This window comes from Furipterus horrens, unplaced genomic scaffold, assembly GCF_987537825.1.
Source record: "Furipterus horrens unplaced genomic scaffold, mFurHor1.1.pri manual_scaffold_9, whole genome shotgun sequence".
In the NCBI taxonomy this organism is placed as follows: Eukaryota; Metazoa; Chordata; class Mammalia; order Chiroptera; family Furipteridae; genus Furipterus; species Furipterus horrens.
The window spans coordinates 37,237,444-37,250,445 of record NW_028327179.1 but is presented as its reverse complement, the minus strand read 5'-3'; the positions used below and the strand labels follow the sequence as shown (position 1 = coordinate 37,250,445).

The following is a 13,002-nucleotide window of genomic DNA, read 5'->3' as shown; positions in this document are numbered from 1 at the left end:
GAAGCACACCTCAACATATACTTCAACATAAATCTTATTCTTTTACCACTAGCCCTGGTTACTGACATAACACGTAAGGAGGTTTCTATACTCACAGGCCATAGATATAGGACCAAGTCCTTCTTCCGGTGGCTACTACAAGATTTGAGTTCCAATAATAACATTATTAAAAATTAACCCTGGGTTACAGATTAGATAGGTACACCATCTGGTAAAAACAGACTTTCTGCTTTCCATAGCTTGGCATTATCATCTACAATGAAGGGTGTGTCTAAAAGCATTGGTTACAACTGTGTTACTGTCCTTCCTCATTATAGGAAATAAGGAAGGTAATTCATCTTTCACTAGAGCATAAAACAGACTTCCAGTTTTTTATTTTCTTCAATATAAACATGTTTAAATACTTCCCATATTCCTCCCTAAACCTTCTAAATACCCAATGTTCCCTCCCTATTATTGTCATTCCCTACACTGACAGATTTTTTTCCAAGAGTACACTCAGTCTGCTTCCACTTCAAGCCCATTGTTACCCAGTAGACTGTCTTAGCCACATACTGAAATTCTTACTAAGGAAACCAATGACATCTTAAACACGAGAATCAAGACCTATGTTTCAAGTCTTACCCTTTTTGAATTCTTGAGGATAGAGGGGCTGGTGCGGGGTTTACCACAATTATAGCACTCACTGAGCTCTCGTTCTGTGCTAGGAACTGTACTAATAAAGCTTTCAAAAATGTTTCATTTAATCGTCACAGTATCTTGAGAAGCATGTATTACCCCTTTTCATAGATTAAAACTGAGGCTCCAAATTACCCAAAGCCATACATTTAATGAAGCCTGCATGATCCCAGTGTTTGCAATTCTGGGCTTTTGACAGTAACTTCTGTTCCCAGTTCTCTTCCTAACTCTGTGGCCTTTCCCTCCATCTCTTTCACTACTTCCTCACCTTCTGCTCATCACTTCTTCTCATATTTCACAGCCTCTTCTAGGCATTTTCATTTCTTCCCAGGACTAACTACATTCTATATTTGTATTTCTCAACCTTGTAACACTTTTTATAAATATAAAACTTTGTGCTCCTTTCGTAGTTTACATTTTGAAAATAGGTTCTCTTTTCCAAACAGAAATTCTCATGTTGAATATCTTTGCTCAAACTATACACCTCCTCCTGCTTCTCAAGATCAGATAACCTCTACATCACCCAGTGACTGAGAATCAGTGATTGGCCTGTGTGATGTCTCTTAAATCAATTAATCTTCGCTCTCTTTTTTGCCTCCCACTACCCCCCATATCTTTCCTGAGTTACGAATATTATCAACTGTCTAATCAAGGTAGTTCCATGATTGTCTGCCCAGGCCCTTGAACTTAAATCCATCCACAACAAAACCCTCATTTCTCTAATCAAACCTGAACCATCTCCTTGTGTTCTCCATTTTGGCTAAAGGTATCACACCCCATCCTTGGCTATGCTTTCAGGTACCTATTTTTGAAACGGTGTTACTGGCACTAACTTCCCTTAACTATTAAGTAAAAAATCAATCATTAAACAATGAATACCCAATAAGGCCAGGAGTTAAGAAATGCAAAGTAAAAAAAAGTAAAAAAAAAAAAAAAAAAAGAAAGAAAGAAATGCAAAGTAACAAGATTAAATCCTCTTCTTCCTTCAGTTTACAAGCAGAAACATACCCAAACCAATATTTTTGTGAGGCATTTTCCCATTTACAAAACAAAATTAATATACTTTACAAAACACGTTAATTTAATCCGTACTATAATCCCATAATTATCCCCATTTTATAGATGAAAAAACTGAGGCTCAAAGTAATTAGGTAATTTAACTAAAGTCTTACAGGCTGTTAAGTAGCCGGTCCAGACCCAAAACCCTAGACTTGAGATTCAAATTCCACTCTTCCTATTATTGTTGAATAAACTTATATGTAATAAAACAGGTCTGTGCACAACAGAGGTCAACAGAGAAGCACACAGACTCACGTACAAAAGGGGCGCGCTGGGTCAGAGCCTCCTGGCCCGACCTCCCTCCCACGCACCGTCCCAACCCCCCCGCTTCCGCGGCCTCTCTCACCCCAGCAGGTCCCTCTGCAGCTTGTCTTCAACACGAAGGATCTGGGGTGATCGCGGGAAAACCACGCTCTGCGACTTTGCAAGCGCTGAGCAGGGGTTGTCGCCGCCTCCTGGTCCGCCTCGAAACCGCGTCCGGGCTCAGCGCAGCCGCCAAGCCTCCAGACCCCTGGACAGCCGACCCGTCAGAAATAAGCGTACCTGGTGGAGAAGGCAGCTGGACAAAAGGCGATCCCTGCAACCCAAGAAGGCGGGAATGGCACTGGTGGAGGCCTCGGCCGGCCTCAGGCGCTAACTACATCCACTATGTTTGGTCAACACGATGCGCAAGGACGCCAAATAACGGGTGGAAGACCGGGAACCTAAGGCAGAGGGCATCGCGGCTGGGAGGGGCGGGGGCGGAGACAGGGCTGGTGGGGCGGGGCGGGGCGCGCGGCTTGAGAAGGCGGGGCATGGGGGCAGGGCGTGCAGTGCGGGGAGGCGGCCACGTGGGGGCGAGCGTGAGGCGGGGCGCGACGCGCGGCGTGAGAGGGGGCGGGGCGCGCGTATCGGCGCCGCGGCCGCGTGACGCGTTTTCAAATCTTCAACCGCCGCAGCCCACTCGTTTCTACTTTGCGTCTTCCTTCTCTGCGCCGCCGACCCAGATCCGGCCCCGGAAACCCGGCTAGCAGAGGCGGTATCTCTCCTGCGTGGGTGTGGTAGTCTGCGGAAGGGGGAAGGCGACTGGCGGGTCAGCGGGCCTCGAGGAGCTGTGTTTTCTCGGCCACCCGGCACGACACCCTCTCCAGAGCCAGCATGTAGGTGCCGGGCGGCTGCCATGAACTCCGGAGCCATGAGGATCCACAGCAAAGAACATTTCCAGGGTATGACGCCCTTCCTCCGCCTGCAGTCCCTTTAATTTTCCTGCGCCCTGGTTCCAACCATTGATTCTTTAGAGCTCTCCCTTCGCGTCCCTGCTTCTTTTCTGTCTTGTGTGGCCTGAAGAGGAGGCTCGATCGGTCCAGGGTTTTGCCTCAAAAAGGGAAGGGACCTCGGCCCGGCCCGGCCTTCGCGCTCTCCACGCTCCTGGAGCGGCCACCAAATTCCAGGTGGTGCCGTTGGTTGTAAAACCTGAGAACAATGTGTGGACCCAGGGACTCGGGGGGGCTCCCACAGATGCTGCCACTCGATCCTCAATTTAAAAGCTGATGTGCTCGTGGCTGTTTGCTTCGTGATTAAATTGGGTGATTGTTGGGGGGGGGGGACTTCTGGTCTTGTATGTTCTTAACTCATAAAGTTGAAACTATGTCAAACACCCCATTGCTGTTTTCATATAAACAAACAAAACAAAATTTCCATATACATAGTAACCTCCAGTTTATGAACAGTGTTCAAAAAGTTAATTTTTAAAGCATTTTGGCCCTCAGAGCTCTCTTTAAAGGAAATAATAAAATGAATGATGATTTGGTTTCTTAAATGGCCCATTCAGTTCTTAACAGATGGACAACCTCTGGGAAACTAAAGCTTGAGCAGTGAGGAATCTCTGAGGACTGGATCATTATGGGTGTGACATCAGTTTCTTGCATTGCTAAATGTTTAACATTTTAAGTACCAGTTTATAGTGTTCAACAGAATGGCGATGCTCCAGAAGTGTTTGTTGAGTCAATACCCTATGGAGTTTACATTCTAAGGAGGAAAATCTTTCAGTAAGGTTTTATTTTGTTCCTCAACTTGATACATAAAACATAAACGCATGACTGTTTCCTTCAGACTCAACAATTGGCTGTCCATTATTTTTATGGTATAGCATCTGTTAATATATATAGGATATTTTGCCATTATCCTAAGTAGTACTACAAAGAAATATGACGACGTATTGGTGGGGTAAAGACTTTTCCACTCAGTGATATGATTATTGTATAAAGAACTTTATAAAACAGGAGAAATGTCTGCAAAAACATCTAATCCTAAATTTTTAAACAATAGGTGGAATCCAACTTAAAAATGAAAAGAACAGACCATCTTTGAAATCTCTGAAAACCGATAACAAACCAGAAAAATCCAAATATAAACCACTTTGGGGAAAGGTGTTTTACATTGACATTCCTTCCGTCACTGTATCTGAAAAACTGCAAAAGGACATTAAGGATCTGGGAGGGGTAAGTCAAAATCATGCATTGACAAAAAGGGAAACATTTGTAACTAGTACTTTTTAATATATAATTGTTTAAAATTTTCATTTTGGAAAACTTAAAACCATGTAAGCACCAAGCTCAAAACTTTTATCAGCTGTATGTCCTTAATGGAAAACCATCTGTTTTAACCTTTTGTAGCCTGACAAAATGTGAAGGTTTCTGATTATTAATTTAGTGTGAAGTTCACAGAGTGTGAGCAGTGAGGCGCTTGTCCTGGTGGAACTGCTTATTGCCTTCTGAGAGTAATGTTGGGATGTCTTCCAGATAGTAGGAACTCCTTGCTTGTGATTATTGGGGAGCTACATTAATTCGTCTGGACTAGCATAACACAGAGAATGTTACTTACAATGCAAGTAAAACCTAAGAATTAAAATTGTTCTTAACTGATAGATTCTCAACAGAATGAAGGTCATTAGGGGAACAATTTGGAATGCCTGCTTCTTTCCTACCTAATATGTTGAGTAAATGATTAGGAAATCAGAAAATTCAGGTAAAATTCTAAGATTTTTTTTAGGACTAAGGTTAATATTAGGTACATTTTTAGCAAGTAAGGGTAAGATTTTATTAACTTACTCCCTAATTCTTCCTGTTTAAAAGGTTTCTGCTGCACTTCTAGTTTAAGGTTAACACACCGATCAGGTCCTGTTATTCCTGAAATAGAAATTAGCAGAAGAACGAGTAACAAGTTTCTTGGAATTGTTTATTGTTGTGATATTTTATTTAGCTATTCTACTTGTTTGCTATTCATTTTCTTAAAACATTGTACCACATTTTGTCGTAGTTGCATATAGCATAATAACCATATGACTGTATTCCTAAAAGTCATGCTTTTTGGGCCTGCTACCATATTGACTATACCACCTACCAAGAGTGTCTTAATTTAAGGACCTTAGACACTGAGCTAAAGACCCCTCCATTTTAAAAGTTAAGAATTTAAGGGTCAGGAGAGGTAAATGGCTGGCCCAGGTTAGGATTAGCCTAATTTGAAGACTAACATGCAACTGCACCATTCTGTTCCTCTAGCAATTAATGGTTACAAAGAAGCTAGCTGATACAGTTTTGCGGCTTTCTCATATATGATGCATAACCATTAACCTTTCTGATCTAAATCAGTGATTTTAGATTTGTGCTTCTGCCAGTGGAATGCTTCAAACAAAATCAAATTCAGAAGTTCAATATGTAAAACCAAGAAAAAGGGTTTTCTGGTTGAAATAGCAGTATAGAAGCTAGTGCAGGGACTGCTTGCCCTGTCCCCCTTTTTTTTCTCCTCTCATGCCCATCAGTTCCCAAAGCACTTAAAAGAAACAAAAAAAATTTTTTTTAGTCCTCACCTGAGGACATATTTATTGATTTGAGGGAGAGCGAGAGAGAGAGAGAAACATCAATCAGTTGCCTTCTTCCCGTTCATGCTGCTGGATTGGGTATCAGACCTTGCAACCTAGGTGTGTGTGCTGACTGAGGATCGAACCTGTAACCTGTTGGTGTATTGGACAGTGCTCCAAACAACTGAGCCAGCTGGCCAGGGCAACAAAGTTTGATTTAATGTATGTGTTAGATAATAGAGACTTTTGGTTTTATACAATTCAAATCTTTATCCTAAAAGAGTTTGAAGTAGACCAGTGAAGTGAGGTACATATTTTAAGGGCATAAGTTGCCACATTTTCCCCCTAGGTGTTGATTTTTAGCTAAATTTTATTAACTTTATTCCTTAATTTCTTTTAGAAAACGTTTTTTTTTTTAATCAAATTCTGATCTTCCCACATACTATCTTTCCAATAATTCCTTGATGTCCTGATTTCTGTCCCTAGGACATTATCATTTCTGTCACTAAAAATGACTTTGTTATGAAGAACTCCTAGTGAACTATAAAGGAATTTTGACCTCTAGACACTATTTTAAGAGTTTTAAGATTCAACTTTAAATATTGTTTAGTTTAATAGATATCCCTTGAAAAAAGTATGCTTATTAAATTTTTATGATTACTTAGCCCCTTTTATAATTTATCTTGCTTCAGATTATTACCACCTTCGTCCTTTTTTATCTAGAGAGTGCACTTCTGACAAATTCAACCACTGAGCACAGCAGAGAAATTCTGATATAATAGGGAAATATCTTCAACTGTGGCAAGGAAATTAGCTGTTATTAAACTGTCTACAAAGGACACGAAACCAGCCACATTTAGGTCTATGTCTAAACAGTTTGGACTAAAATAAGGCAGCTGGAAAAGAATAGAGAAATAAGGGCAGATACCTTGCCATAACAGGAATTTGAAGAGTTATTTGTTTAATGTTCATTGTGACATTGAGTCATCAGAAAATAACAAAACCTAATAATTTGAAGACCATGATAAAATGAAGTCAGCACTACAGGACGTAGTATTACATATGCTGTTAGAGTCAAAAATGAATCTGACGTCCATCTTCCTTTAGCTTGGTAGAGATGAGATGACATTTGTATGATTAATTTTAATACAACAGAATGTCAGGAAGAGAGGAAGGTAATGCCAAACTGAGGAAACTTCCAGGTCATTTGCAGACACAGTTGAACTCAGCTTTGAAGACTGCATATGATTTGGATGTGGAAATTCATTTGAAATTTATTTTACTAGTGTCTTTCATATACCAACACTATCTTAGATGCTGGGGATATAAAAATAATTCCTGTAGGACTAGACAGGTAGTCTAGTCCTATAGGAATTTTTATTCTATGGGGGCATCAGTCATTTAAGTAAATAATTTAAAGTATAGCATTATGAGTGCTTTGACAAAAATTATATAGAAATTGCCATTAGACTGTAGAGACGGAAATGATTGATCCTGCCTTTAGAAATTACACCAGAGATAAAGTTTGAACCAAATCTTGAAAGCCTACTAATATATCAGGCAGAATGAACAAACAAAGTAGAGGCAAGAGTGTATTCAGAATATATGTATGTACGTATGCTTTGTTTGAGCAACTGCTAAAATTACATTATGGCTTGAGTTTGGGATTTGGGGGGTGGGGAATGGCAAGAAACAATGTTATTTTGGAGCCAAACTGTAAATGATATTTTATTCACTACTCAAGCTACAGGAAATGGAAAACTAAAGACAAACATATGTAGGCCATTGCAATAGACCAGAAATCGACCCTCACATAAAAGGTCAATTGATTTTCAGCAGGTTGCCAAGACCATTTAGTGGGGAAAGGATAATTTTTCAACAACTGATGCTAGGAAAACTGGATATCCACATGCAAAAGAATGAAGTTATACTCTTACCGTACATCATATGCTTAAATTAATTAAAAATGAATCAAGGTCTAAACATAAGACCTAAAACTTAGAGGAATGTATAGGGAAAAATCTTTATGACATTGGATTTAGTATTGATTCTGTGCATATGACACCAAAAGCACAGGCCAAAAAAAATGAAAAAAAAAAAAACAAAAAAGATAAGTTGGACTTCATAAAAATGAAAAGGTTTTATTTGTCAAAGGGCACTATCAAGAAAGTGAACCCCCTGGCTGCTGTGGCTCTGTGGATTGAGTGTTGGCCTGCGAACCAAGTGTTGCTGGTTCAATTCCCAGTCAGGGCACATGACTAGGTTGCATGTCAGGTCCCCAGTCAGGGGTGCAAGTGAGGGGCAACCACACAGTGATGTTTCTCTCCTTCTCTTTCTCCTTTCCCCTCTCTCTAAAAATAAATAAATAAACAAACAAATTTTTAAAAATAAAAAAAAGAAGAAAGTGAAAAGACAACCCACAGAGTGTGAGAAAAAAATTTTGCAAATCATCTTATCGGATTAAGGGTTAGTATCCAAAATATATAAAGAACTCCAACTCAACAACAAACAACAACCTTATTAAAAAATGAGTGAAGGACTTGAATGAACATGTCCCCAGATGGCCAACAAACACATGAAAAGATGCTCAGCATCACTAATCATTAGAGAGATACAAATCAAGACCACATGCGATACCGCCTCACTTCTATTGGGATGGTCATTATCAAAAAATGTGTTAGTGAGGATGTGTGGAAACTGGAATCCTCACTGCTGGTGTGATTATAAATTGATATAACCACTATGGTAAACAGTATGAGGGTTCCTCAAAAATGAAAAATAGAATTACCATATAATTAAGCCATTCCACTTCTGCATACATACCTAAAGGATTAAAAACCAGGGTCTAGAAGATATATTCATACAAGGGCCGGGGTGAGGAGGTCCCCCCAAAACTGGAATTTATTTATAAAAATTACATATTTATTCTTACATGTTTAAATTTAAGTCACCTTCAAAGTACTCTCCATTTGATGTAATACACCTATTGAGATGTCTTTTCCACTGCTCAAAACAGTTTTTGGACTTGTCAATTTTGATGCCTTTTAGTACTTCTGCTGTTTTTTGTTTCACCTCTTCCACATCGGCAGACTGTTACCCTTTGAGGACTTTTTTCATCCTGGGAAACAAGAAAAAGAAGTCACTCAGGGCAAGGTCAAGTGAATAGGGAGGCTGTGGCACAGAGGTCATTCTATTTTTGGTCAAAAACTGCTGTGGGCATGTGTGCTCATAAATTACCTATCATGAAATGGGCAAATGTGTTGAGTCTTCAAAAAAAATTAAGTGAAGCTGAACGCAGCCTCTCTATGTATCCATAGATGGATTCTTAGAACACTCCACCAGGAGAGGAAGCCTGTACAACAAGGGGCCTGTCCTCCAGAATATAATTCTGGTGTTTTTGGGTTTCCCCTTGTATATCCATGTTCATAGCAACCTTATTCACAATAGCCAAAAGAGGGGAACAACTCAAATGTTGACAGATGAATGGATAAACAAAATTTATATACGTAAAATGGAATATCATTTGACCTTGAAAAAGGATGAAATTCTTATTCATGTAAATATTGCTAAGTGAACTAAGCCAGACACAAAAGGGCAAAGACAGGATTGTACTTACGTGAGATACCTAGAATAGTAAAATTCGTGGGAACAGAAAGTAAAATAGAGATCACAAAGGTCTGGGGAGAATGGGAGTTACTGTTTAATGTATATAGACTATGTTTCAGCTAGGAATGATGAAAAAGTTCTGGAAATGGATAGTGGTGATGTTTACACAACATTATGAATGGACTTAATGTTACTGAATTATACACCTAAAAATGGTTAAAATGGTAAATTTTATGTTATATACTTTGTCACAGTTCTTTTTTTTTTTTTTTTTAATGTGTAGGAGATTAGGCTTCTGAAAAATTGGAAACTGGCAGTGCTAGGGCCACACATTTATGAAAATGAAAGTATTTGATGTGTAAATTGTTTGTTTATATTCCTGCTGGTCCTTGTAGGCATTTGAGTTTGTAATCCCTGGAATAAATAAATGGGGTTGCTTACTGTATTTACTTGTTAATGAAAATGTTGCTCAAGAAACAAAAAAGTTGGGAGTGATAGTGATATACATTTAACCAGGGAGCTACTAGACTTAGCACATTCTGCTTAATGCTCACATGAAATTAAATCATCTATGACATACTTTGCTTCACTTTTTTAAATTATCTAATTTATATTTTAAGATCCCGTAGAAATTAGATATAGCTCTTTAAAATATTTTAGAAGTCTTTAGTATTTATTTCTACTTATTTTAATTTTCCTGCCCTTGGAATGTGAGTGATCTCTGATAATATTGACTTTGGTACATGTGTTTATAAATTCAGGCATTTAAGTCATGGTTTTCCAACATTTTAGTAGAAAAATTATCTTCAAACCATCTTACACTCTTAAGGGTACGGGTTCTCTCCTTCCCGTTAGTTTAAGTCCTGTGCAATGATGTTATAACCTTATGGTGTTTGAAGCCATCAGCCTCATGTGGTTATTTAAATTTAAAATTCAGTTGTTAGTCACATTAGTTACATTTCAGATACTCAGCCACTGGTGGCAAATTGCTACAATGTTGCACAATACTGATAAAGAACATTTCCATCATTCAGTAAATTCAGAGCTGGATTGGAATCAGAATACTTGCGTTCAAATTCTGTGATTTACTACTGGTATAATCTCAAGCAAGTTACTTAACTTCTCTTCAATTTTCTTCTCCAGAAAATGAGGATAATATTAGTACCATAGGGTTGCATTTTATCTCTGCTTAGCATTTGAAATAGTTTATGATATATGACTTACCTAAAAATACTTTGTTTTCCTTTAGAGAGTTGAAGAATTTCTCAGCAAAGATATAAGTTACCTTATTTCAAATAAAAAGGAAGCTAAATTTGCACAAACCTTTGGACAGATTTCTCCTGTACCAAGTCCAGAATCTGCGTATACTGCGGAAACCACTTCACCTCATCCCAGTCATGATGGAAGTTCGTTTAAGTCTCCAGATTCAGTAAGTTTCTTAACTATGCTTTGACACTCTCAGAAAGGCTTACAGCTTGAGTGTCTCATGATTTTTAAGAGCAGGCTGGCAACAGAGTTCACTTAGAATAATGCTTGAATTATATGTAGCTTTCCAGTTATTATAAAGTTGCTGTCTTTTTTTTTTTTTTTTCCCTAATAGTGCTTGTGTAATTATCCTCTTATTCCTAAAATATACCCTTGCATTTAGGGATGGTTTTTATTTTTTAGAGTAATTTATACCTAAAAAGTAACAGTGGATCATTGCTTTAAAGAAGAAATGGAAATATTTTGTTTGTTGTAGAGCAGGGGTTAGCAAACTGTGGAGACAGGCCAAATCCACCCTGTCACCAGTTTTTTATAGCTTGCAAACTAAACATGGTTTTTACATTTTCATATTGGGGGAAAATTAACAGAATATTTTGTGACAAATGGAAATTATATGAAATTCAAATTTCATTGTCCACAAATATTTATTGGATTGTAGTCATACCCATTTGTTTACATATTGACTTGATCGTTTATTGCTTTCCTGCATCCAGTCAGTATATAAATGAATAAAGGCCGAATTGGATAGTTGGGATAGAGATTACATAGCCAGCAGAGTCTGAAACATGTAATATCTGGCCCTTTAAAGGAACAGTTTGCCAACCCCTCTTGTAGAAGAATTGTTGACATTCAGTCCTTCCACTCCATTGCCAATAAGTTGGAAGATAGTAAAGAATAAATTAAACTAATTGAGTATGGAGAAGGCAAGAGATTAAAAACTGAAATATTTATCTTCGTTTTAGATTGAAATGTAATTATCATTTAAAAATATTCTCAACTTATCTACTATGCCATTTGGGAAACAAAAATGGGGGTAGGGTGGTGAATGGAAGAAATGAGTTACATAAGAGATATTACTTGGAGACAAATACGTAAAAGAAAAACAGTCTAAGAAGGAGAGGAGATCAAGGCTGATACATCCTTTTGATGCTTTTTTTGGAGAAAAGAGATTATACACCTATGATTAATTCCACATAATTGTTTTTCATAGTATTTCAACTGCTTTTTCTAGTGTATTATTTAAGAAGTGAAATAACATGTAAAAATAATATACAGTTAACTATATTCTTAGACCTTTAGTTTAATGAAACACTAAAGTGTAAACTTACTATTTAATTATAGACAGTTTTAGAGGAACCTAGCTAATTTATTTTTCATGTTAAGTAGAATTTACTATAGAACTGACCTTGAGTCTCAACGATGTTCATTTGAGTTTAGTTGCTTTGCCCCTCACACCACCCCCAAAAAAGAAAAAAGAAACTTTTTAATAGGAGATAATTTTACAAAGACCCTAAGGAAATCACTTTTTACTATACATTTATTTTACTGATAGTCACTAAGACTTGTAAAAATAGAACTTTTTAAAAAAATTTCATATTTATATTAAAATGTACTTATAAATCTTATCTGTTTACTTTAGCTGTTTTATCACTTTAACCTTTTCAATAAGTCACTATAACTAAGTTTGATTGTTCTCTGGTCTTTTTATAGGTTTGTTTGAGCAGAGGAAAATTATTAGTTGAAAAAGCTATCAAGGACCATGTAAGTAGGAAATTTAAAAATTCACACTGTATATTGTTATTAAAAATTCAAGTGGAAAATAGAGATGTTCTTGAAATTTTTTCCCTCACTTTAATAGGAAAAGCCTAAATTTCAGCCAGTATATCATTTTACAATGAACAGAACCTACTTTTCATGAAGAAGCATCTCCATCTTGTGGCCTTTTATAGTATTACTAGAGACTTCTGAAGCTTGTGGCATTTTTGTATTTTTAAATGGAATAATTTCTTGAAACTAGTAACTGTAAGGCTACAGTGTGCACTGATTCTCAAGGATGTGGGAATATATTATATTAAGCAGGATTGATTTTAGAAATTCCAGGAGAAAAAAAAAACTGATGCTATCATTGCTGTTGTGACTATAGGGTCTATTCAGTGACATTGTTTCAAATAATTTTTAAATTCAACTTTTTTTTTTAACAGGATTTTATTCCTTCAAATAGTATATTATCTAATGCCTTATCGTGGGGAGTAAAAATTCTTCATATTGATGGTAAAGATTTTATCTTTGTTTTTTGACAATCTTTCTTATAAGTACAGTGTTTAACTCCAAAGGTAAAGATACTAATCTTAAACTCTTCTTTCTTTTAATAAAGACATTAGATGCTACATCGAACAAAAGAAAAAAGAATTGTATTTACTCAAGAAATCAAGCACTTCTGTAAGAGATGTGGTACGTTATTTTCCTTAATTTTTAAAGAAATTGATCAAGTTTGGTTTTTGTTTACACATCTGTAGTTTGTGTCTTTTTTGTCAAGTAGAAAACAGTATTGCCAG

At 37.2% G+C, this 13,002-nt stretch overlaps 2 protein-coding genes across 6 annotated transcripts in view; one reads left to right on the top strand and one right to left on the bottom strand.

Moving 5' to 3' along the window:
- SLC25A40 (solute carrier family 25 member 40) overlaps positions 1 to 2,450 on the bottom strand; it is a 56,408-nt gene extending 53,958 nt beyond the window's left edge. For 2 of the 5 annotated variants that reach the window (XM_090286706.1, XM_090286710.1), the window contains exon 1: positions 2,084 to 2,264. The gene's annotated coding sequence lies outside the window, so the exon portion shown is untranslated. The other 3 variants (XM_090286708.1, XM_090286707.1, XM_090286709.1) reach the window with 3 other exon arrangements.
- Positions 2,451 to 2,825: 375 nt separating this feature from the next.
- The window catches only part of DBF4 (DBF4-CDC7 kinase regulatory subunit), a 29,351-nt gene continuing 19,174 nt past the window's right edge, over positions 2,826 to 13,002 (top strand). The window contains exons 1-6 of the mRNA XM_090286705.1: positions 2,826 to 2,942; positions 4,045 to 4,217; positions 10,431 to 10,610; positions 12,158 to 12,208; positions 12,649 to 12,718; positions 12,822 to 12,898. Of these exons, the coding sequence (XP_090142831.1) occupies positions 2,897 to 2,942; positions 4,045 to 4,217; positions 10,431 to 10,610; positions 12,158 to 12,208; positions 12,649 to 12,718; positions 12,822 to 12,898 (597 nt within the window). The 5' untranslated portion in view covers positions 2,826 to 2,896. The remainder of the gene's footprint in view (positions 2,943 to 4,044; positions 4,218 to 10,430; positions 10,611 to 12,157; positions 12,209 to 12,648; positions 12,719 to 12,821; positions 12,899 to 13,002) is intronic.